Raw genomic sequence first — 27,231 nt, 5'->3', positions numbered from 1 at the left:
TCCAGGGGTCTGTGTTCACCCAACTATATATTTTGTATTGCATATAGGAGTTATAACATTGATCACTGCTCGTTATTTCCCCCTTTCATAAACTATATGATCATTTGATATTATATGAATTTGTCAGTTAATGATTTTAGAAGCCATATTGTCCCATAATTTGTAATGTATATATTATACAGGGAATAGCTAAATGTGCCATGTACGCGTTAGACAGAGAATAATAAGGAGTATAGATGTTTTGTGTTTGAAGCAATATTTTGTCATTAGTTTTTTTTTTATTTCTTTTCCTGTTTTATAGATATGCATTACTTTGTCCAGTTCAGATTAATAGGTAAACAGCATAAATATAATGGAGTGATATCCTGCTTTTTCTGCTTTCTTTTTATAATGGCTATCATCTGTTAATGTAGTTATTTATCACTGACACTTAACCAGGCTGCAATATCATTCTGAACAATTAAACTGTGCTGGAGTTAGATATTCCTACACTATGCGTGATATTTATAATTAGCTGGACTTTATTTATTCAAATTAATATCTTAATAACAAAACAAACAACAAAGAACGGCTTTGTTTAAATCTGTGCTCTTGAAACGCTTCCCAATTTTGGTCAGATAATCATTGAAAATGGTATATGAGCCATGTAAAAAATAATTTCCATGTCTACTTGCACGGCTATCAGCACATGGTAAATGTACAAGTAAGATGCATGATGTCGCACAGAGTCGCACACAAATGAGCAGACTTTTCTGAGATGCAACACCATTGCGCCCTTTTACAAACTTAATCTTCTAAATATGTAAATTCAATACCACAGAGAATGTTTACTGTCAATACATAGGTGATACACAAGACCTGATATAAGGACGCGCGCAAATTCAGTAGTTGGTATTTAAGTAGAATGCAGTTGCAAAAAATTGAAAATAACATTTATCAAGATATATATTGTAAACAATGTAATTTAGTAGTTTTTGTCTTTCAAATCGGAAATTCCTTTTTCTCTATTAGAATTAATTAGAAAATGTTTCTAGACGACCATATATTCATCAAATTCAGTGACGGGGTTTCGATTTTATTACTGTCCTTGGCTTGCTCGTCACACTGCTATAAACTGTCCAGTCTACTTCGAGTGACATCGTCATAAAATTTCGTCATCTCTGGACAGACAAGTAGCTCTTCTTGTACATAGTAATCGCCAACTTTATGTTCTCCTTCAATCGTAACTAACTGTTTTTCCACGATTCAAAAAATAGCTTCTTGGACAAAACAAAGAACACTGACAGCGTTCTCTAGATTTTTATCATCCCAATAGTTTCCAAAGATACACGATACACGATATTCACGGAAAATCTGATACACGATATACATGATAAACATGATAAACGCAAAACACAACAGATGATAGAACTGATAAACGCAAAACACGTTAGAAAATGGAAAACCTGGTAAACGCAATATCGCGATACGATAGGATACACGCACTACATGGTAAGATATACGCATTATTTGGTAGGATATACGCACGATGTAACACGAGAATAATGCTGTGGATACTATTTCCACCTTGCGTATGACGAACACACACACGAATTTACAATATTTTAGATAATGTGTCAACTTTCTTAAAAAGACATGTCAGAACCATATTATTGGTTGTATGTTGCTCGATAATTTGTCACTCATATGGAGATGTGATATCAACCGACACGTTTCGATAAAGATGAATACTTTATAGCATGTGACGTACTGGTCTTCACTCTTAGAAATGAATTCTGTTTCAAAGTATATTTCAGTCTTGATTGTTGCTTGTGGCTTTCATTTATACGAGGAGTACCAGCGAACATTAATCGATAGTTTGCAGTGTGTTCAAACGGCTATTGAATAGATATTATCAAAAACTGCTCTTTTGAACAGAACCTAAAGAATCACTTACGACAATAAGATCCACATAAAACTTCATAAAAGAGATGTTTAATATCAACAATTGTCAAGTATCATGCTTCGTTGTTTCAATGTTTTTTGTTTATTCTTCTGAACGACAAATGTCATTTCATTTGAAGTTCCATGGAACAAATGGTCAAGGACTTGAAATAATGTATCCGCAATACAGTATTACTTATGGAGCAGCCGTAAATCTTTGTTATAAACTGTGTAAAGAACAGTGGTGGTGTAGTGCACTCCGAAAATGTGCTGATAGACCCCGGTTATTCCAGTGTGATGTGGTTTGCCAGTTCAATAGTTTCGAAATAGGAAGGTATACGAAAGGGAAAGAAAAATGTGTTTCACTCGAGGTTGGTATCAGTTAGTTTTACAGTTCCCATCAGTTTGAAAGTGATATTTAAAAATTCTTCAAGTAGGGATTCTTTACAGTAAGGTTAAACTGAAGGAAAAATAAACAAGAAAATTTGATTCGTAAAGTAAATTGTATTAGATGTAAAGATATTTGATTAGTTTCACTTTCTATTCCGCATTTATTTATAGCTTATTTTTCCACTTCAAGTTGACAAAGTACATCATTTAATCAATATTGATAATTGATATTAATATCAATTAATATATTTGTAGGCATACGCACACCAGATCAGTTCGAATGGTGAGCATCTCCTATATTCTATTATTACATTTGATTATTATACTTTTTATGTTGAAAAAGCGCATTATCCTCCTATTTGAGCACCGTAGGGACCCGGGTTAGAATGGGTCCTCAGTACCCCTTTCTCGTCGTAATTGGCAATTAAATGGGACGGTCCTTTGGGTAATACTGCAAAAACCGAGGTCCCTTATCACAGCAAGAAAGACACGGTAAAGACCCCCCTGCTCAACGGCCGTATGCGTCGATCATAGGTCTAAATTTTGCAGCCCTTTACCGACAATGGTAACGTCCCCATATGAGTGAAATATTCTCGAGCGAGACTTTAAACGATATACAATCTATTCTATTTGGAACCATTGGTATAATATAAGGAATATATATGAAGAATACATAATTATTTCACTTACACATTTCAATCATTCCATGTAAGATGCATGCTCCTCAAGTTTGTATTATTTTGTCTGTTAATACGATAAAGTGCAACTTGATATTCCCTACAATAAATAGCTTTTTTTGTTAGCTACAGCTTACTCCGGAGATATTGAAATTCAGGGAACCAATCTTTTTTTTCAATATAACCGAAGTTCAAGATCAGCGAAATCGGAAATGTCAACCATATCGGAGGCTTCATCTGGCATCTCAATCCCGATTACGAAAGCAGAAACATGAATTTATTACATTACATAATTTACAACATTTAGATAATTGATTGAATTTAGTCCACTGGAGATTTTTATTTTACCAACAAAAAAAATGTGAGTTTTGGTAACTTTTGTTTCTTATTGAGCTGACCAAGAATGAATATTTCAATTTCCGATGTCTACAAAAATTTTGTCGTCTACTTTAGGTAGCGTCTGTTCATAATCTTTTTTATTATTATTAAATTTTCACATACAATTTCGAGGTTGATTGTACCTCACATTTTCATCCGGAATTTTGTTTTTGCTCTCGTCACTGATACTTCCCTAGCAGTATGTACATGTACATAATATTGGAAGTAAGTTCTTCCCTTGAAACGATCGCAGTGAAAACGTTTGACACATATGTATGTCTAACATCAGAATTTCAGAACCATGTTTTAAAAAAAATAAAGTTGAAGAACATTAGTAAGTGGCATCATGTTGTCTGTAAAGACATTGTCGTTGTCCGCGTCAGATGTTATAGATTTTATTTTGAGATTTTAATGTGAACCCAGTCTTACAAAAACTATATTTAATGCACTGTGATAGCGGTAACGTGTTTGAAATTACAGGGTTAAGCAAAATTGTCATTTCAGATTTTGACTTCAAATTCTTATATCTATTGCAGTTATTAATTTGTATTTGGTGTCCAATGATAAAATTTTCCTTTTTGTGGGGAGGTCAAATTTTACAAACGATCCAGTCATCAAGCTGTTAAAGAATGATTATAGCCCACTATTGTTTTATTCCTATAAAAACACGCAATGAAAATTAATCCACGGCAAACCAATAACTGACACCTACCTGTGAAATTATAATGTCACCAACTGGGACAACTACCATTGCAGGTGACTTCAAGATAGCCGTTATAAAAACAATACATTATCTACTCAGCGGACCGATAATTGATTTCAAAATAACCGATATTTCAATTTAACAGATATTTTCTTGCAAAGAAAATGAGAGACTGAGACTGGAGATTTTGTTTTACTTCAAAATAAACGATATTTCAAAATAAGCGACTTCAATATAAGTGGAGTAAGCTGTACATGTATTTTTGTACATTACTGATAGATACAAAATATAATAAACATATAAGATGCGCGTCTTACGAACCTTTGGGATACAATCCCGTGGGGATCCGGGTTAGAATAGGTCCTCAGTACCCCCTTTGCTTGTCGTAAGAGGCAATCATATGATGCAGTCCTTTGGATGAGACCGCAAAAAACGAGGCACCTGGTCACAGCAGGTGTAGCACGATAAAAATTCCCATCTCTGCTCAATGTTCATAAGCGCCGAGCACATGTCTAAATTTTACAGTCCTTCACCGGCGGTGGTGATGTTTCCATATGAGTTAGTGATTCTCGAGAGGGACGTTAAAGGATACATCGCATGTTTTTAAACTTTTTAATTTTTTCAGCAAAATTAATTCATTTCATGCCTAAAACTACTTTACATGTGTTTTAAAGGAAACAGTTTGCGTAGTTTTCGAGTTTGAAAGCGATGAAATTCAAATCTTGCGATATGCATATTTTCTTCGATATTTTACGCGCCATTATCTGTGACGTCATATGCGACCTCGATCGAGAAGATTTGAAAACAGTTGTTAGCCATTTCATTAACAGATTAGATTTAATTGACAAACAAACAATTATCACATTAACGGCTTGTAAATAACACTGCATTAGGGTGTTTTGTGCCGTTTAAGGGTGTACTTGCTGTCAGTAGAGAGGCTTTGGACTGTGTTTTTTTCAATTTTCGAAAGAAGGTATGAGGGACAAGACGTGAATATTTTTTGTCGGCACAACGACTTTGCCATAAAAAACCCAGTATAATTTGTCCCTGTACTTTTTTAAACAAGCACTTGGACAAAGACGTAGATAAACTGCGAGAAAATGGTTCTATCGAAGCTACCCACTGTTACATATAGGCCTACGGCTTATGCTTTCCGTTCTGCTCTCAAATTCAATACACACTCGCACCAACTGACCTTCACCTTGTAACACCATATAGGCAGAACTTCGCTAGCAGTGTCTACCAACTGGTAGTTTTAAAAAAGAAATTTGAAGATAAAAGATAATTGAACTTTCAATTATAAATAATAAAATATGATATTTCCCAACTTTGAATTGAATTATAATGCTTTCATTTTTTTTAAGGAACACGTACGTGTTTACAACAACGTACAGCACGCCGCGCTCCCACTTCCTAAGTAACAACGTGTAGATAACAAAAAAATAATGATTAATAAAATTGCTTGAATAAAATAATCTAAAAGTATTGGGATTTTCACCACAAGTTTGATAATTTTTATTATTATTTTTTCTCTCGAAATGCACCCGTGACAGTAGGCCTAGTTGTCAATGATACATAATCGTATCATAATTTAGATCTAACTTCTCCAAAATAAATTTAATAATAATTGCACTGTAAATTTTCAAAAAGCAACAACGCTAATTACAGTTCTTTACAGAAATGACATTACCATATTGTGTTTAGACAGTGATCCCATGTAAACATTATTTACTCGCAGGTTTCATACTCGCTTTCCTCGCTACATTTGGGCCGCTTGTATGCACTGGTGGCTAAAAGATATAAGACTCGGGAAATTTGTTAACATCGAAATAAATGTTATCCATGGTAAATTTATTAGGCCCCTAAAACCCGAGTTTTTAAAAATATCTAACACTACTTTTACAACAAGTTGATCGACGAAGGTCGCATATGACGTCACTGTACCACGTGACTACCTATCTAATTAACTAGGCTTTTTGAAATCGGGGCTTAGATTTAAGTCCGTATTGTGGCTAATTATCGCAATACTTCAGCGAACGAACTATTACAATTAATTTCTATAAGCATAAGGAAGACAAAATGCATATAATTTTGTATACTTTGAAAACACGATATGTGTCCTTTAAACAATATACAATCAATCAATCTTACATACACAAACAACATAGTTCACCAGATAGTTTGAATGGGTTGTAATCATATAATATTCTTTCCTTCTTTTGCGAACAATGTTTTTGGTTGTAAGAAGGCTAAATATGTCAAATGATATTTTGTTTTAAATAAAAACTTACAGTTGCTGCTAACAAGGACGTCAGAGTGGTAGAGGATGCAGCATACCATATTTTTTATCCTCATTACGCCACAGACACTACAACAATCTGTCCATTGAACCGTCTGTTTCTGCACACTATTTTCACAGAGAAGCCTTGGATGGAAATAGTCCTTGGTCAATCTACAAATGTAGCCATGGTTATTGTTTACAACAGACAAGACGCGGGAGGTAGGTTGTATCAGATATCAAAACTTGTAAATAAATACGTATCACAATGATATAAGTTTGACTATATCTCTTTCATGTGTTAATGATAATATCATCACATCTAAAGCTTTACTTGCTGAGAGGGATCGCTGTGCTTAAAATGTAATACACTGTTAGTGTGTAATTTGACAACACAAAGTTACCATAAAATTATTGTTGAAATGACACGTTCATCATGATTTACAGGTGAGCGATTCCACAATGCCCTGATTGAGGTTGCAGAGAATAATATGTGGAGAGCTTGTGGATTTTACAAGGGGCCAGGGGTGATAACTTATTTGATACATAAGAGCTTGTTTTGCGTATGATCAGTTTTTAAATTAAAGCAGGCTACTGACAAACAACAGTCTCGTTTAAAATCAGAATTTCGCAAATTATATCGTCCTTATAAGGATCTAGTTTGCCAACACAGCCTATCATTGGGTAAAATGCTGTCTGACGTGTTTCATGCCGATTGTTAAGTCGTTCTGGGCAGACTGATTTTGACTACGGATAACTCCGTTTATCTTATCAAGATACAGGGCTCAAAGCGGGTTTGACCGGTCAACAGGGGATGGTTACTACTCCTAGGCACCTGATCCCCCCTCTGGTATATCCAGGAGTCCATGTTTGTTTTGTATTGTTTATACGAGTTATGAGATTGATCACTGTTCGATATCTTCCTACGATCGTAAATATGGAAAGTTGACGTCGGAGAACATGAATGCAGTTTTTATATTCGTTTTTACCAGTTGTGAAAGACGTTTGTTTGCAGGAAGTTTAAGTGTCGTTAAATTTACATGCCATCAAACCATAATAGAAACCTATGCACTGTTCTTAACCGTTGATCAAACTTCATTGTTTTTGTCATTCATAACACCTGCACTTCATTTATACCATGGTTTCATAATATTGTTCAACCAAGACAAGAACGATAACTTGTGTTTTTTAAAAAATCGAAATATGTTGAAATCGCAGAAACAAGTTGTTAGTTGAATGAGTACCATATAGTTTATAACTTTCAGCACCAACTGATGGTTCTGAATCGGAAGAATGTCACGACACGACATTAGATACGATATTGTCTGAAGTTGAAACGCTGTATTATTCTAATTTCACTATGACCTTGGAAACAATTGTCGCTGGAGGAAAAAATGTGATGGTGTTCGAGAACAAAATGGAGTATGACGTCTTCGCTGATATTACTGAGAATAAAGTATGTACACAACCTGGGCGTTATGTCTAATTATCAAATAATACACATTTGTACAATTCTCCAATGGGATTGTATGCTGGAGTGTATGGCAAAATGGCCATCCGTATATATCTGGGAAACCATGATAAACATAGCTTTTTATAATGTATTTTTGTCAACAGATGAGCTTACCAAAGCAACTGAAGCCTGGTTCTGACTTTTCAATTGTATTGCACTACAAAGGTTTTGAGAAACCAGGAACAATTTTTGAGAAGGGCTTAAGAGACAGTAAAAGTTAGTTATTAAAATCATATGAATTTACTACACGTGACTTGTTCCACTATACTATTCAATATTATGTAATGATTAAAACATATGTCAAAACAGATTTTCTTTTGTGAAATACTGGTATATTTACAGATGGGTTTTTGTCGTCCGGTGTATTGATGATTAATTTCTCACCGGAATTCGAGAAGCTAGATGCAGACTTGCTTTGTGAATTTGTGTTTGTGATAGACCGTTCAGGTGAGAATACACATAAAATATCTCTTATTAGAAGCACATTATTTTTGATAGGCAAAGAATGATTAAATACACTCATTTATCAGCTACTTGGTTTATAGAAAGAGATACTAAATTTTTTTCCTACACATTCCATGCACTTTATGGCCCTGTACACACACATGCTTACAAACATTTTTGTAATGCTTCTTAACGGGAATTCTTTAACGGATTATTAACGACAAACTAACAACTCAACGTTATGACAAACGAGATGATTTCAGCTTCTCCGTCGTCAACTTCCCATATTTGTGAAAGGTGAAAATAATGAACTTTGATCAATTTCATCAATGTAAGGTGAAGATAACGAACAGTGATCAATCTCATAACTCCTACAAGCAATAAAAATAGAGAGTTGGGCAAACCCGGTCAGATTATATGCCTAGGAGGAGTAAGCATTCCCTGTCGATCGATCACATCCACCAAGAGTCATATATCTTGATCAGGTAAGCAAAGTTATCCGAAGTCAAAATTGTGCCAAGTACAGCCTAACAATTGGCATATGCCGCCAGTTGTAGCCGGTGAAACTCTGCAAAATTCAAGCCTATGTTTGGCGCTTACGGCCTTTGAGCAGAGAGGGACGTTTATTGTTCCATAAATGTTGTAACACGGGACCTCGATTTCTGCATCATCCGAAGGACCACCCTGTTTATTCGCCTATTGCGACAAGCAGGCGTTACGATGGACCTATTGAAACCCAGATCCCCGCGGATAATTAACTTTAGTGCTTTTGTAGTGAAGTTGTGTGTGCCTTGTGCAAGAAATCAGATACAACTTTATTCTTATTATCAACTTGACCGAAATGTAAAATTACGACGGTATTAAGATAACGTTTTACTGACAAATGTTGTATTGTGATTCAAAATGGTTATTTTTACCCTGCCCTACTATCAGAAAACAACGAGCATAGACTTGGACTAATTTTATAAACATGTCATACAATCTCTTTCAGTTTATTTAGTACATGGTGTGAACATTACAACCAGTAGTGACTGAACACTGTTCTAGTATTTTGCAGTATTTATATACAAATTGCACAATATAAATACCCATATTACGTGTATATCCGAACATATACCAGTACATATATTCTGAGGAATAAAATGATACCTACTTATGTATACATATAGGATCGATGAATGGAGAACGCATTGATAAAGCTAAAGAAACATTATTGTTGTTGCTCAAAAGCCTGCCTATCAACTGCATATTCAATATTGTCAGTTTTGGAACAACATTTACGACATTGTTTTCAAAGTAAGAAATTTAAATTATCACAGCGGAGAAAATGTATCATTTTTATTAGCAATATCATTGTATCATTCATAATTCTAGTTTCTCTGCTTAATGATGTTTAATAATTTAAAAACATACTTTCATCGTATCGCCTTACATGAAATAGAAATAAAATGCAATATTTTCAGGAGTAAACCATATAATGAGGAAACTTTGGAGAAAGCTCTGGAACTTCAGAGAAATATGTGCGCAGATATGGGAGGAACAGAAATTTTCAAGCCATTGGAGAATATTTTCAAGAACAAACATTCAGGCTCTTATGCTAGACAAGTAAGTACATAACTCAAAATGCAATAGATTAATTGAAGCTACTCCATACTCTGATACTTCAAACCAGAATATAGACTGAAAGGAAAGCATTAAACTCATGCCACCAGTTCCATAATTTACCAACACGTGAATAAATGCCATCAATATAAGCAACATTTTTCGTCATAAAAAAAGTTTAGTCTTGTATTCCAACATATTATGACCCCTGGGTCGAGGCCTCTGCTGGTGGACTGTTAGTCCCCGAGGGTCTCTACAGCCCAGTAGCTAAGTACTTCGTTACTGGCTTGAAAATACGGATGTATATTTAATTGCTTTTATAAAATTTAGAAATTCATTCAAAATTAAGGATTATCTCCCTCATGCATAGCTCTTATCCTTGGACGAATTTGGTTCCACTTTTTGGCACGCTGGTTTTGGCTATATTTAGCTCTAAAACTTCATAGTTATTTCGGATTTCAAACATTTCGGTTGAGCATCACTGAAGAGACATTATTTGTCGAAATGCGCATCTGGTGCATCAAAATTGGTACCGTATAAGTTTTGCATTATAAGTTAAACTCCCCGCCCTGTATATATTTCCTACAAATATGCTTGCATCATATTTTATACTTTAAATTGTCTTGATTTGTACTTTTTATCCATTATGACATAATGTTGCATTCATGCTTATATGTGTAAGGATTATTCGTTGTGTATTCTATGGTTTTTCTTTTAATTATCAATTGTAAATTTTAGTATGTTGTACAGGGCTTTAGAGTATTTTTAGATAAGGCGCTATATAAGTGTACTTTTAGTATTATTATTATATACTTCTACAACTGATTCGATACGCAAGAGCTTGTTCGAAGTATGATTAGTTTTTTAATCGAGGCAGGCTATTCATAAACAAGTTGATATTACAGTGGTTTCAACAGTCTCATTTAAAGTCAGCATTTTGCAAATTCGATGGTCCTTACGATGATCTAGTTTGCCCATAATCATTAGATCAAATGTTGTTTGACATGTTTCATACCCATTGTGAGGGCCTTTTTGCACACATAATTTGACTACTAATTAGTCCGTTTCACTGATCATGATATAGAGCTCCCAGTGGTTGTGACCCAGGGGATGCTTATACCTCCTAGGCAACTGATTCCACCTCTGGCTGATCCAAGGGCTCGTGTTTTCCGAAATCTCTATTCTGTATTCCTTCAATGAGCTATGAGATTGATCACTGTTCGATATCTTCACCTTTCATTGCTAGTTTATCTGTTCTGAATAGTTTACACTGAAAGTTTCTTGCCACATTGCTTAAGGTAGATCGATTGTCGTGTGATGTCATATGTTTTTGTAAAACATTTCTATCAAATTAAATAGGGCATTAGATAAATGTATCTTTCAGAACAATGTTATTCACTGTATAAAATGAAAAAAAAACATTCTCAACTATTTATAGTAAAAATTACTCTACCGTTATATATAATCAATTATTTGTAATGAATAATGTTGTCAAGGGCAATAAATCCTATATTGGTATTTCATCTATTTGCTCAAATACCGTAAGCCCCGGACATACACCTAATTGTAGTCCTTCACCGGCAATGGTGACGTCTCCATGAGTGACAAATTTCGAGTGAGACGTTAAACAATGTACAATCAAGCAATCTATATGTCTCAACGTGCTATATATATATTATTGACTCTTTATTAGGTATTTTTGCTGACAGATGGGCAGGTTAGCAATGTATCAAAAATAGTACAGATGGTAAGAAAGCAGGAAAACACAAGGTATTTGGAAATTTCATTGCATTGATACTTGAGCAAATAAATGTATATTGTAATTTTGAACTCGTTCCGTTTCTTGGATCAGGGGTTTATTGTTTGGAGTTCTTTACGATAAAATAACCAATTACAAAGATTAGAACAAAAATTAAAATTGCTCAACTTAAAGCATTCATTGATTTATGAAGGGTGTTTACGTTTGGTATTGGAAACGGCTGTTCGACGGAATTGATACGGAATGTCGCCAAAGTCAGCAATGGAAAGGCAACATTTGTGAAAGATAAAGATCGACTGCAGTCAAAGGTGAGGGAGAAAGAAATGGATGTATACATAATCTATTCATGGATGAGCAATTCTTGTCGCATGAAAGGAATGCTGCGGAATCCTTACGCTTGATAGTGATTTGATTTACATGTATATTATCAACAGCATTCACTAAATGTCCTCGAATTTGTATCTACAATGTTATGTCGTACTTTACTGAATGATCACTTACGAAGTTCCTTAATTTCACAAAATCACGAAAATGAGCTCTCATGATTATAAATCACCGAAAAACTATTCTTATAATTCAGAACGGTTTTAGATCATCCGAACTGAAATCTGAAGTGATCTTTTCTTTTATCAAAATGTGTCTGTTGTGGTTATCAACGCTGTCATTGCAAACCCTTCTTCTCCAGAAACACCCAGCTAACTTCAAACAAACTTGGCACAAAGTATCCTTGCTTAGTAAATGTATTCAAATGAATAACCATGTTCCCTATCAAGGGAAGATAATAGGAAAATACGAGCTGATGGAGTATTGAAAAACAGGAACGGGGCATACCCCCTCGACATGAATGTCTACAAGCTTTGTATATGATATCCCTAAGTCACCTTGATCTTTGACCCCAAGATCAATCAGGTTTTCCCTCTCTTTGTCACAAAGCTACAAGTGAAATATGAAATCAATGGAGCAAAAATGTGACGTGTAGACTGACCACAAGCTTTTCCTATGAAGTCTCGTGGTGAACATTTGACCCCAAAGACATTAGTGTTTTACTCTCTTCATAAGAAAGCTACGTGTGAAGTATAAAATTAATTGAGTAAAAACTGTGGTCTGTGAAGTGTCGTCAATTGTAGTAAAGAATATGCTCACTGGGGGTTGTCAGGGAAACTCAAACACTCACAACCAAACATTTCAATTAGTTAATGGCTGAAATATTGCCAAAGCGACGTAAAACCGCAATCAATCAATCAATTTTAGTGTTACACACACACAAAAGGGCCCGTTATCATATCCCTTCCTGCAATGAAATGCAAGGGGATAGAAAAATCTCAAATACCACTATATCAGAAAGGCCAAAACAATTATAAAAGTATCTGTATTTGATATATAAGTTTGTTCACACCATGACCAAGATAGAGCCCCATATAGGGTTTGAAAATTTACATATTAATACATGTTTCCGGTAATAGACATTCTTTTCCGAGCTATAGTTTGTCAAATTGACATGCTAGTCTCATCAGGTAGTGTAAATTCAAAGTACAAATATTTACATGTCCATGTTTTTTTAGTTTGATATCTCTAGTAATGGCCTACATTTCCCATTCACTCCCCTTACACCGGAAGTTGGGGGCGCACTTGCGATTGCGGTCCTAAGCTTCATATAAATAGTAGCAAATAATGTATAGTAAAGCTTACGTTACCAAATTCTTTATTATCCTGAGTTTTAACAGTTTGTATAATACCTAAGACACAAACAAGGTTTAATTTCTTCGATTTTATGGAGAAAACTTACTTTTTGAATATTGAACTTCATCAAATTGTGTAGTTGGGGAGGGGGAGGGGGTGTTATAGGCGTATTTGACGTAATTTCTGTCCAAGTTATAATGCAATTAATATCTAGAATTTCAGTAGTAATCTGATTTAAAAATAACAGACACGTAGAATTAAAGCACAATGAAAGCATGTAATATAATCAGACACGTTGAATCGTTTTTTTAAAAAAAAAAGGGGGGGGGCGTTGACTTCATTATTATACCCTACAATTCTTGACAAGTAAATTTTTTTTAAAGAAGGAAGGCTTCAAGGGTTGATCTTTCAGTTCCATTAAGTGGTTAAATTTTGCTTTTCCACTATACCATTCACAATACTGTTTTTAAGAGGGGGGGGGGGGGGCTTGCAGCTTATCTATAGATCGAACTTTGCACTTACTTTGCATGTAATAAAAAGAGAGGACAGACCTATTGTTACTAGGTGCGTGATAATTGTTTTTGAGCTCATTTGAGTAATGTAATTGAAGTGCAAGAAGAGCCGTAAGTAGAATGATTTACAGAAAATTTAACTTTCAAGAGATTGAATCACACTCACGTTGTATCGTTTAAAAACAGGGGATGATTTCATAATATTGCTCTACATTTCTTGACAAGTAAATTATTTTAAAAAACCCATGTTCTGTTTATTGCTACCTGGTGTACATCTACATGTAGCAACAAGCAGGTTTGTTCAGTGTGAAATGATAAATTGATAATATACATTGTATGCATTGCTTGCACATGTGTTTTAGGCATATCTTATTGCATGAGTTTTGGTTGTCGAAAATAGTGATAAAAATTAATAATGAAGAATTGCTGATATACTAAAGACATCCTGGTTCTGATCTGAAGAAGTCGAGGACTAGTTAATATTTACATACTTTCTTGCATCATTTCCATACAATGCTTGCGAGAAAACAATGCAAGAGACACCTACTAGTAGATGCTATCAGTAACTAAACTATTATTGCTCAGTTCAACTATTTTTAAGTCATCACACTTACTTCTTACAAAAATTCCTTAACTGGCAATTGATTGCAATCAAAATTTGTAAAGTTTCCATTTATTCCTTATATGACACCGTCAACTGTGGACCGCAATATGCTGCGCTCCATCTGTAATCACGGAGAAATAATTCGCATAACATTGTGAAAAAATGTAGGCCATTGTAATAATAACCATTTTGCATGAATGCGATGCTGTTGTGACTAGTGTATGAATGAATAAGTATAAATACACTGGTTGCGCATGTACGTCTATCTTAATGACTATTAATTTTGACAGAGGTAAAGATTAATAAACATCGGTCACAACCGTCATGAGCCCTATATCTTGATCAGGTGATCTGTAATCAAAATCAGTATATAAAGAACGACTAAACAATTCGTATGAAACATGTCAGACAGCATTCAAACAAATAAACATGTTGTATTTGCAATTAGATAATGGGATATGTTGTTCACAGTGCAGCACGAGTTATATCCCCCTGTACAACACGATGGAGTCCTCAAGTGATTGCATTATTATAAGGAATATATAGAGAATTTACTATTTATGATTGTAATTAAGTGTCAGTTAAGGAATTTTTGTAGAAATTAAGTGTAATTACTGACAGTTGGTATAACTGTACAAAATCTTAGTCATTTATGTGTCCCGTATGTGATTTCTCGCAGTCCACGGTATTTCAGTTTAGATCAGAATAATAAGGATGAACAATTATTCATTATTACTTTTTATCAATATTATCAACGACGAAAACTCCACAATGAATATGCCAGAAATTACATGTGCAACCAACCCATGCAATCATTAACTTGTAATCCTTTGATGTTGTGGACAAATATAAGGTCGACACGTTAAAACTCAGCCCATGATAAAGATTTTATACCGTAAGCTTAACCCTATTTCTTACTACTATTCTATCTTAAGTTTAAGAACCCATCGGTAAGCACGCTTCCCACATCCGGTGTAATGACAGTAACTGCAAAAAATGAAGGTCATTTTAACGATCATATAATTTGCGAAATGCTGACTTTATATCGAGCGGACACAAAAACGAAAATGACCATCAATGATAGATAAAACGGCGTTTATATATCGTAATGTAGACTGAAGCTTCTGAATAAATTATGCCTCATAAGAATATAAAAACTGATCAGTAAAAATAGGTGAAATAAGTGTTCCCTTTTAACCGGCACAGGTAAAAGGAATAGTCCGTGGTCAAACATGTCCTAGCTATAGGTACAAAACACGCCATACAGCATTCAGATTAACGATAGGTTGTAGATTTCGAAATCATTCTATGTGTTTGAAAACCTTATTTACGGAGGGAAGAAGTATCCCAGTAAATACACAAATCAATCCAATTCCTTTACCTGAATTGACATTATATCTTCTTTATAGGTTATGTCCGCTATGAGATGTAGTTTACAACGTGGAATTGCTGATGTGTCCTTAACATGGACTATCCCTGAAGGTTGCACTGTTATAAATGCACCTGATGAAGTACCTCCCGTTTACCCTGGAGAAAGGATAATCTTGTATGCAATAATTTCCGGTGATATTCCGAAGGTAGGTCAATATTAAAATTTATCATGTAAACTTCTTTATAATCACACGAGCTATTTAAAAAAAAAGAATAGCCCGTACATGTACCAAGTAAAAATAAATGTTTAGGAAGTAAACTTCAGCAACATTTTAACACGTACCTGCAACCAAATATATGACAGACAGTATACTTCTTTGAAATCGCAAAATCTTTCTCAAATCAACAACATCAAAACCCATGACTTTTCAACACTTTACTCAACTATTCCTCATGATGAATTACAGACTAGACATTTTTATATTATATACAGTTGCTTCGTCAACAAAATTCGAAAAAGCAAATATTCGTACCTAATGATCAGTCATCCAACATTTTTTTGTTAATAACCCATGTGATTTCACATACAAGTACTCTGAAATTGAAATGAAAATTCTCATCGACATTCTTTTCGTCTTTGATTATCATGTTTTCCAACAGTCTGATGGAATTCACATGGCCACGAATTGTGCTCCTTCCTTACCTGACCTGATTTTATATTCTTATGAAGCAGAGTTTATTCAAATGCTTCTATCAGCGATAATAATTTTCATTTATCTGTCCATTCGATATATCCCTGTGACTCGAGACAAAGACATTATGGAGTTCTTCACATCTGCTTCGTTCTTAGATATTTTATTGAAATTGAGTATGAACGGCAAACTAGCAGCTCAACTTTATGCCAAAGGGGATGGTTTCAACTTCTTCATCGTCAACTTCCCATTGCAGGCTACTGACAAACAAATTGATATTTCAGTGGTTTCAACAGTTTCGTTTAATGTCAGCAATTCGCAAATTTTATGACCTTTATAATGGTCTAGTTTGTCCATATAACATACCATTGGGTCAAATTTGTTTGACATGTTTCTTACCGATTGTGAAAGCATTTTGAGACACACTGATTTTAACTACAGATTACTCAGTTTCCCTGATCAAGACAGAGAGTTCACAGCGAGTGTAACCGGTCTACAGGAAATGCTTACTTCTCCTAGGCACCTACTCCCACCTCTTGTGTATCCAGGGGCTGTGTTTGCCCAACTTTTTATTTTGTATTAATCATGGTAGTTATGAAATTGATTACTGTTCGTTGAAGAAAGGCGAATATTTCCTTTCTTTAACGACAAAACTTTCAGTGGCAAACATTTCAGTTAATACAACCTATGTGACATTTACACCAAACAAATGTTCGGGGTCCAGTAAAACTCACGTAATTCTATTTACCGTCTATTTTGATTTCGCAAAGTCATATCTCATGTACCTCGGAATCTGATCGTATGTGTGCTATCTCTTTTCCATCCTCTTTCTATGATCTCCGGCACAATGTAGTGTGCCACTTTGACTGAAAATGAGTCATCCCTAATGTCACGGTCTGGAATCTTCATATAGCTTTCTTCCACATTTTGCCGCGGTTTGCGATGATGTAAAAATTGCATTACGAAATCCAATATCTGATCAGAAGACAGATATAACACGGTCCTTGCTTTGAAGCCATCATATAAATGATGAAGCGGCATATCTAATTGAGGAGATTTTATGTGCGACGGGAAATACAAATCTCTGTTGAGTTTTTTTTTTAAATTTAGAAATAGCAACCTTTCATTGATTCTAGATTGTTTAAAGTCTGTCGGGAGAATATTTCACTGATATAGAGACGTAACCATTGCCTGTGAAGGGCTGAAAAATTAGACCTAAATTGTATAATTGGCTCTTACGGTCTTTTAGCAGGGGTGGTTCTTTAACGTGTCATACCTGATGTGACACGGATTTTGCGGTTTTATCTGAAGATGAGGCCCTTATTACAAGGAAGGGGTAATGAGGACCTATTCTAACCCGGATTTCCACGTTGAGTGTGCATTTTCAATATCTTGGTATGCCTGTTGATTTAACACATGGTGACAACCCTCCCCAATGATTGCCGTTAACTTAGCATGCTCGCACAATATGAAAATCAACCATTCCACCTTACTATGACAGAAACATTGTATTTACGCCTATAAAGATATGTACTTGTAACCATCATCTTGACATATAAGTAATAATCATATTCAGCTTACTTAATTTTAGGCTTTTGGATAGATCCTTATTTATTATTATGTAAACGAAAACAAAGCAAACACATTACAAAAAGAGGGCATTTAACATATAACATACTTGAATCTACGTAATTTATCTGAAATTATCAATCCTTGTTAAATCTGGACAATAAAGTAATGTTCTAATTTGCTGCTTGGGGTGTCCGGGTAGCTCAGAGGTAGCGCTCTCGCTTCTCACCGCTGCAAACCGAGTTCGATCCCCGTGATCGGCAGTGGTTGTATTTGAGAGAGTATGGAGATCGCCCGCTCGGACACATGGGTTTCCTCCGAGTACTCCGGTTTCTTCCCACATAAATGATCCCCTAGAGCAAGCATCCGTGCATACAACCATATAATCAGGATATTCAAGAGTAACATCATTGGAGTCCTCCTATATGGTGCCGAGTCGTGGAAGGTGACCAAAGGTATTGTCCACAGACTGGATGTCTTCCAGACAAAATGCCTACGATGGATTCTGAAGGTCTTCTGGCCCAACACCATCAGCAACAAAGATCTATATCAGAGAACGTCAACATCACCAATATCTGAGATGATCAAGATGAGACGATGAAAATGGATCGGACATGTCCACAGGATGGGAGCAACATCAATCCCAAAGATCGCCATGAGATGGACACCAGCAGGAAAGAGAAATAGAGGGAGACCAAAGGAAACATGGCGGCGATCAGTAGAGAAAGAGATGAAGGAGTGTGGATGGACTTGGGGCCGGATCAGAACATGGCAGCAGACAGACAGAGATGGCGATCCTCAGTGAAGGCGTTATGTGTTTCCTAACACGAAGAGGATTAAGTAAGTAAGTAATATACACCAAATAAACATTTATTTATTTTAAAAAATACACCAATATTACATGGGAATCATTGCATGGTGATTTGTAGGGTATCACCACACTGGTATTAATTACTGATCCTTGAAGATTTCTTTCACATTGTGTGATCTTCATTACGTTACAATATTTGTTCGTTTTCCGTATCTTTTGAGTTTTTGGCAAGTACAACTCTTCCATCGACCAGTACAGACTATACAGGGAGTGAGCTAGCTTGGTAGAAAGCAAACATTTCTTTGTATATTTCTTTACACTACGTGATATTCCTTTGCAAAAATTGTATTCCTTGAAAAAATGCATTGGATGGAATTCGTCTAGCTTCTGAATCTGCACATATAACATGTATAAATTTGCCTGGGAATACAATAAAGCTCATTCACTGGATAAACGTGTTACGTGATTGCCGTGTAAATTTCGGCAATATATCGTCTGGAACGTCTTTTAATAGTATTTCTTTCTTATATATATTTACATATACACATACGACACAGTGATCCTCGACAAAACAAAACACTTTTTAGGTTCGCTAATGACCGTTTACAGAATTTTTCAGGTTGTCAAAGTCCATAGAATGCGTAGTAAAGCTGCTCTCGCACTTAAGTTTAGTTGGTTAGTTGTATATTTAACGTCCAGTCGAGAATTTGTCACTCATATTGAGATGTCATCAGCTGCAGGTGAAGTCCCACAAATTTAGACCTATGCTTAGCGCTCAGGGCCGTAGCAGTTAGGGTTCTTTTATGTAACACCTACCGCGATACGGGACCTCCGTTTTTAAGGTGATATCCGAAAGACCCATAGATCTCACTTCCAAATGCCAAGTGTGTGACGATAGAGCTATCACTGCCTATGTTTGTCACGACCATAGCACTCGAACTCACGACCCCCCCCCCCTCCCCGGTCACACTCTACGGCTGAGAAACCGCGATTGGTTGTCGTAAAGGTAGCAACATCATTTTAACTATAGCACCATCAACGTATTAACAATAAATAATGTAACACGTCTTGCTTTGAATCTTATTACCACTATCAATCTTTCAAATATATGTTATTGAAATAAAGCATCCCATTTAACTGCATTTATAAAACATCATGCGCATTTGTTTTAAATGAACATTAATATTTTCTAGGAAAAGGTTTAAAATGAATTTCATATTCTAAAGGAAACTATTCTGTCACAACGATATTTACTTGAGTTTGTATTATGATTTTGATAGGACTTCTCAGGCAAACCCACTTTGATGTTGACTGGTAAAGCTGGCAAAAAGAATGTTAAATTTTCCATGGAGTTTGACATGAACTCGTGCACTCATGCCGACGATTCTTGTCCGCTTCACAGACTTGCTGCTAAGTCGAAATTGACTGAGATGGAACTGAATATGGCTGACGGTAAACTATATCAATAACAATTCATTTAACAAGCTTCCTTACATGTCGTCAGATATTAAGACATGACGATGATGGTATTTTGAAATGAATTAACTTGCCTCTCTATGAAATATGTCTTTCTTTCCAGTTTCCACAACATCTCATAATTGTAACTCATTATTCAACCTCTTAAGTGTGTAGGTTGCATAGTATGTCATTTTTAATACAACAACGCCCCTAGCGATGGAGGGGAGAGAAGTACTTGGTGGGTCCTGTCTTATCACATATGAATAATTGTGTGCATGGTTATTGACCATCCGTTATATTGTTGACTAACGACACTCAAAAACATTTTTGATTAATTTCAAATTCGCCGAAAGTTAAGTTCCCCTATAAAATAATATATAATTTAAGATTTTGCTCCTTTTCAAATTCACCCAAGTGTGTGGGCGAATGGGGCAAAGATTAATCGTTGACGAAAAATATTGTGTATACAGTCTCCCGGGTTCCCGTTCCCTTCAGACAACTTGCTGAGCTATACCATTGTGATTTAGATTAGATTAGAATAGTATTATTGCTATTTCTTTGTCTCTGTATTTTATGGGGGTTTTTTTTTTTGTATTTTTCACAAGTAATTAAATTTTTCTTGGTCATGAAGAATGGATGGGTTGTCCCAACAATTTCATGATATCCATAGCTCGTGTCGTGAATAATGCTTTCTATATCCATTAGAAAATGCGTTGGTGGCACTAAGCACTGCAATGAATGTTCCCTGCAAATACACAGCTTTTGTTGGCGTGGATAAAACGGCAACACCTTTGACTTCTGAGGATGTTGAAATGGAATCGTGCAGCAATGAATCGTTTGATCTGTCTTCTTACAATTTGACATCCCCAACGTCTAAACCTAAATCAGGATTTGGAGAGAAGTTTGTTGAATTTTTTTCAAGTAAGCAACATTGTGTAATTTCTTATGTAATATGTTGGTTGAAAGTTTTATAGCTTTACATTAATTTATGAATTCCATTAAAAGATATATTACCCAAAACCATGATGCAGAGTAAAGATGCGGACGTGTCTACAGATGGTTCAAAACGTATGAAGTCCGCATCAAAGCGACCACCGTCTTCAAGTTCCCCTGGTGCATTGCATTATATGGCTCCTGTTTTTTCGAGACTTGAAATGTTGGACTGCTCAGTCTATAGTAGGTATATGAGACAAAAAAATATATTATTCGTGGATGTGAAGACAGCATTATGTAGTTGTTTCTTATTACAGCATCGACGAAGTTAAGCGGCGTACGAACTAAGCGGCGGTCGAAGAAATTCTTGTGTCAAACTGATTGCCCTATGGCTAAGAACTTCATCTCTACAGGTCTAATCTTTTAATATTAAAAAGATTTAATGTTGTATCAGGTGAAACCAATCATCATGGACATCATTTTCACAAACATGTTTATTATATCAATAATAAAGTGCATTATCTAGGAAATTGTGTAAAGAAGAAAAAAGATTTTCCTGATATCTTCGCATACTCTTTTCAGGTGTTTCAGACACGATGATGTCCTACGAATCTCATGCAATGGAGAGTGCGATGATGAATTCTCCAAGTATAGTTTTTCATTTGAAATAACCTATTAGAAATGTGCTTAAAAGTTGTTAAAAATACTATGTGTAAATAGTGACAAACCAGTTCAGTTCATTTGCTTTCAGTATAAGACTATAATTTAGTTTTAGTTGACGATTATAATTTGAATCTAATAGAATACTTCAAAACTGTTATTATTAAAAATTCAGATACTTTATTGACGCTTGCTACATGTACACCATTGTCGAAGCTGATAAAATCAAGTATATTCAAATTATTTCCATCAATACGTGTTTTTTTCTATCGGCAAAGTTACAAGCGGGTGTCGCTGTCGCCAGCATAATTTACATAGTAATGAGTTGGGTTTTTTTTGTCATTTTATCATCAACATGTTTGCATCGATCCTCCAAAGTTTGACTAGTTTTCGAACTATAAACGTAACAGCAACGCATTTATAAATATATGGAATTTCTCTATCTCTTTAAAAACAAAGACGTATACAGTTAGAGAATGGGTATGAGAGAGATAGCAACTTTATGGTCCCCCAAGACAAAAAGGGATATCCCGAAGCGGAGAAGTCACTACAGGATTAGCATTTTTGTCGAGGGGTAGCCATAAATTGATAAGCCATTAACTGTTTTATTATACCCAAACAATTTAAAGAAACAATATTGTCATACGTTCCATCCACCATCATTCTACGTGATCTATTCTAACGTCTGCTAATAGAATTACGTCACAGTTCTCACAATTTTGGCCCAGAGAGTACTTTAATTGGTTAAAAGATATTAATAGATATTAGTCAGGGAATAGTCTGAGGTAGTGATATTTGTATGGTATATACCTCAGATTGGGGAGTAATGTACTTTAAAGGAAATATACTTTTATTCTTTTACTTTTATATAGAGAAACTCGGTAAAGTTTTAATGAACTTTTTAGTGAATTGGTGGAGCTTAAAATAAGCCATCATCATAGACAATATTGTTTCAATACTTGTATTTTCATGAATAATGATGATTAAAATTCACTGCTTACTTAGAAAATCTTAAACTCTTGGAGAATGCGGAGAGAAATAAGATAATTCTAAATGAATCAACATGCTATCAACTCACTCTGGTATCTAAACATATTTTATATACACACCCGAAACTGTCCTTGGCAAGCTGTGGATTGGTGGATGAAATGCTTGATACTTCAAGTATTGTTCTTTGATTAAAGTACCAACATTCCGATTATTTTTGTTAGAAAGTTGTTAAAATCATACTGCTGTAAACTGTGACAAACCATTTTACTCCATCTGTTTTCAGTGGATGAAGATCATGAACGTAGAGATGTTGTGAAAGGCACAGGTTTTGTCAAAGGTGCATTTTATGAAGTAAAAGTAAAGCCTGTGTTATTTATTTGATTCCCATGTGCATAATGGAATCAAAACCAGATTTGTTTGGTACATGGAAAACAAAATAATGCAAATAACATTAACATAAAAGAAATTAGCTTATTTAGACAATAACAAATCCTTTTTTCTTAAATACTTGATCTTTTCATATTGTCGTTTTGATTTGGAAAGAAACTACCACAGTCTGTTCTTTTCAACTTTAGATGACAACATTTGGAAAATGATGCAGTTGATTGAGAAACAGAAATTTGATGGATCTTGGCAGTTAGACAACTTATCAAGTATGTTAAACAAGCCAGAGGAAGAAATACAGGGATCATCAATAGTTAAGGTATGATTGTCATTTCATTACAGTTTTTCCTATATCAAGGTATACCTAGTAGGTTTATATGTGTTCGCTGTTTTACGTCCACTTCTGAAGACGCCACCAGCTTTAACTGAATTTAAGCGCCACCTATGCTTGGCTCTTACTGCCGTAAGAGTGAACGTTATTTAGCGTACCAACGCGTATCGTTAAACGGGGCCTACGTTTGGAAGGTCATATTGAAAATACACGTGACTTTCATGTCTAATATCAGGCGCTTGTGGTTAAATGAAATTCACTAATACATTAAAGCAATACAAGCTATAACTGACGGTATATTTTCAACTATCCAATTGTGCATCAATTAACTCTTATCGGTATAAGTAATATAACCCCGAAGATATGAAGACAAATCCAGCAAAATAAACAAGGACGTATATATTGTTTGAGAGCATACCTACACTGGGCGTTTCGTATAAACCGTCATTGTATGCACGAACATGGGAACGATGATTGCCGAACATAATCAGGTTGCTGAGACGGAGATGAAAAAAGATGTGGGTAACTACACGTTTTGTTTATTTACAATATTACATCGTTTCATGAATGACGGGAAGTATTATAAATTTAAGAAAGTAATAATTACGCTAAAGTGTCAATCGAATGACATTTTGATAGTAAATTGTCTAAACAATTCACATGTTAAATTGTTTACAAATTTCACACGTGCTCATCAGTGCCTCTCTGTCGCCTTTTCCAAACCGGTGACCCCCGAGGTCAATGTACATCGGATTTTACGAACAGGAATATCTGGCAGGATGACATTGATTCATAAATCGTCATTTTCTGCTGATATGACGAGTATATTGCTTCAGATTCACTTTGATTCAATTATTTTATATGTATTCAATCACAAATATGCTAAATATTTATTCTTTTATTTTTCAATTTATTCATCGTCAGTTACAGCTTGTATTGCTTTAATCTTACTAGTATTACATTTTACTCTGGACTTGGATCGAGAGTTGAATCGATGAAAAAGACAGCTATGGTCTTGATTAAGCGTCTTACATCAATAGAACTTTGTGGAGCTTCATCTGAAGCTGGTGTCGTCTCTATATCCGTGTAAAATTCTCGAATGGGACATTAAACAAAAAACAAATAGATATGTAATGTTACTAGCATGTGTTGTTTCTTGTGAATTAATGAAATTGTGGAGGATGCTCGAAATTTTGCAGGACACAGACGTGTGGGCCACAGCTCTTGCTATTGCGTTCTTAAAAAAAGAATTCCCAGACAAAAAGGACGAGTGGGAAATGATAGTGGAAAAAGCTTTGAATTGGCTGAAGACAAAGGACACGGAGGAGAAAGACATCGTGCAGGAAGCCATGATATTTCTGTCGGCATAACCCGATGATATTATATGGTTATTATAATCCACAATGAGTCATGCGTCCGTCACATCATGCATATTGATGACCAATGGTATAACAAGTTGTAGGTCACATCATATGAATGAATGATGGAAATGTCTTCGAGTAAATGAATTCAAAAAAAAAGTTTTTGTGAAAATTTGTTGTGCTCTACAATGTTCTTTGTGTACCCCAATTTATGTCAATTATAAGAAGTATATATATACATTGCTAGGTTTAGATTAGGTTCTCATTAGGATATATAAAGATGGAAAGAACGAAAATAATAATTATTATAGATGGTATCTACATGTAAGTAAGCGATGTTGATGTATGATGCATAAACCTTTGGGCGATAAATTCATGGTTAAGTATTACTGTAAGCAGTGTAATGGTAATGTATTAAACTGGTACAGTTAGCACAGATATGTTAATATATTTAAGAAAATATTTAAGTTTAAAGTTCAGTATCAAGCATTTCATGACCAGATTCTTGTTGCCAATACCATTTTACGCTTTCGTTTTGTAACATATTAGATATATGTCTATTGAATCAATAAATCTAAAAATATCTGGAATTGTTAAATCAAAAACATGTATTTCCAATGAAATGAAAACTTATTTGAAAAATACATTAATACAAATACATGCACTAAAGGTTTGAATACTACTATTTTTTACACTTGTTTTTAAAACCATTCTTATACATTGATGTTCGTGCTACAATATCCATGCAATACCAGTGTTTTGTTCTACCAACGTTTCATTGTGATCCAAGACAAAAGATAGATACAATTAAAAATATGCGAAGACCCCAGCATTGTCCAAATGACAAATGACGAATTCAAACTTGAACCATGGAGTGAATGAAGACGGTTATACATAATAGTACTCCAAATGATGGCTACTGCCGTAAACGTGGTGTTACGTGTATTTACATTAGATATGCGATTACGATATTTTAGTGGAAATTAACCTCCACCCGTACCATTTCTGTAGTCATGTAATTCATTAACTGATGATACTGACATTGCATAAATAAAATCTACGGGTATGGTTTGTAATGGAAATGCGCACAACCAACACCACTCAGACATTTCCACGTTCACCTTTATTCATCTATTTATAACTCATAGAGATAGCGACGTTGCCAAAATGAGTCAATGAGAAACACTAACTTATGTGCATTGAAAAGCTATTTCATCCCATTTAGAATTCATCCCAAACCATTTATTAATTTTCCGGGGTTATTAGTAAATTCGAATTCGCCCAGATTTGAATTCCTCCAATCATGGTGAAGGCGTACTTTGTGGGGCGAAAATCCCACAGTTCATACACTGTAGCCACGAAGTTTGGTGATTGTAGGTTGACACGACTGAAGATCGCCATAACCCTGATATGTCAAGGAAAACCTTTCAGAGTTAGCACATGATTCCCAATTACGTCATTTTTCGCAAACTTTACAGCCATCCACAGGTGCATCAAGCCACATGATAAAACGTATGTGGACATGCTCAAATAACATAGGCACGAATTGTGCTCCTTAGTTAGCTGAGCTGTTTTAATATTCTTATGAAGCAGAATCTATTCAAAAAACTTCTACGTGAGAAGAAAACATATCTCGCTGTGGTTTAGATATATCGACTGTGCTTAATCTATCAATAATAATAATTTTCATTCACATATCAATTCGATATGTCCCTGTGAACTCGAAATAAAAGACTGAGTCGTCCGCTATTTAAATATTTTATTGAAAGTATATTTTTACAGCAAACTAACAACTCAACTTCATGACAAACGGGATGATTTCAGTTTATCCCTCGTCATGATCCCATAGTTATGTAGTAATATTCCATTATCACCTGCATATGGTGTTTATATATCTCAACTGATTCGATACGCAAGAGCTTGTTCTGCGTATGATAAGCTTTTTTTTAAATCGACTGAAGCTACTGACAGACAAGTTGATTATGCAGAGGTTTCAACAGACTAGTTTAAAATTCGCATTTCGCAACTTTTATGATCATTATAACGATCTAGTTTGCCAATACAACTTGCCAGTCGGTCAAATGCTGTCTGACGTGTTTCATACCGATTGTTAGGCCGTTCTTGGCACACTGATTGTGACTTTGGATAACTCCATTTACCTGATCAAGATATAGGTCTCATGGCGGATGTGACCGGTCGACAGGGGGA

At 35.1% G+C, this 27,231-nt stretch overlaps 1 protein-coding gene across 3 annotated transcripts; it reads left to right on the top strand.

The window, feature by feature from the left end:
- Positions 1–7,620: 7,620 nt before the first annotated feature.
- Positions 7,621–25,608, top strand: LOC125648137 (von Willebrand factor A domain-containing protein 5A-like). 3 transcript variants are annotated; one of them, XM_056141248.1, is made up of 16 exons: positions 7,621–7,805; positions 7,967–8,078; positions 8,205–8,309; positions 9,476–9,602; positions 9,770–9,911; positions 11,602–11,678; positions 11,861–11,975; positions 15,873–16,040; positions 20,187–20,358; positions 21,070–21,285; positions 21,370–21,540; positions 21,615–21,710; positions 21,880–21,945; positions 23,231–23,284; positions 23,523–23,650; positions 24,862–25,608. In XM_056141248.1, the coding sequence occupies exons 1-16, from the start codon at positions 7,710–7,712 to the stop codon at positions 25,030–25,032; spliced, it is 2,016 nt and encodes a 671-aa protein (XP_055997223.1). In that variant the 5' UTR covers positions 7,621–7,709; the 3' UTR covers positions 25,033–25,608. The 3 variants fall into 3 exon arrangements, with proteins under 3 accessions (XP_055997223.1, XP_055997226.1, XP_055997224.1); XM_056141251.1 differs by lacking the exon at positions 21,370–21,540; XM_056141249.1 differs by lacking the exon at positions 21,615–21,710.
- Positions 25,609–27,231: the final 1,623 nt, after the last annotated feature.

This window comes from Ostrea edulis, chromosome 6, assembly GCF_947568905.1.
Source record: "Ostrea edulis chromosome 6, xbOstEdul1.1, whole genome shotgun sequence".
In the NCBI taxonomy this organism is placed as follows: Eukaryota; Metazoa; Mollusca; class Bivalvia; order Ostreida; family Ostreidae; genus Ostrea; species Ostrea edulis.
The sequence above is the reverse complement of the archived record's forward strand: the minus strand, read 5'-3'. Positions and strand labels throughout refer to the sequence as shown.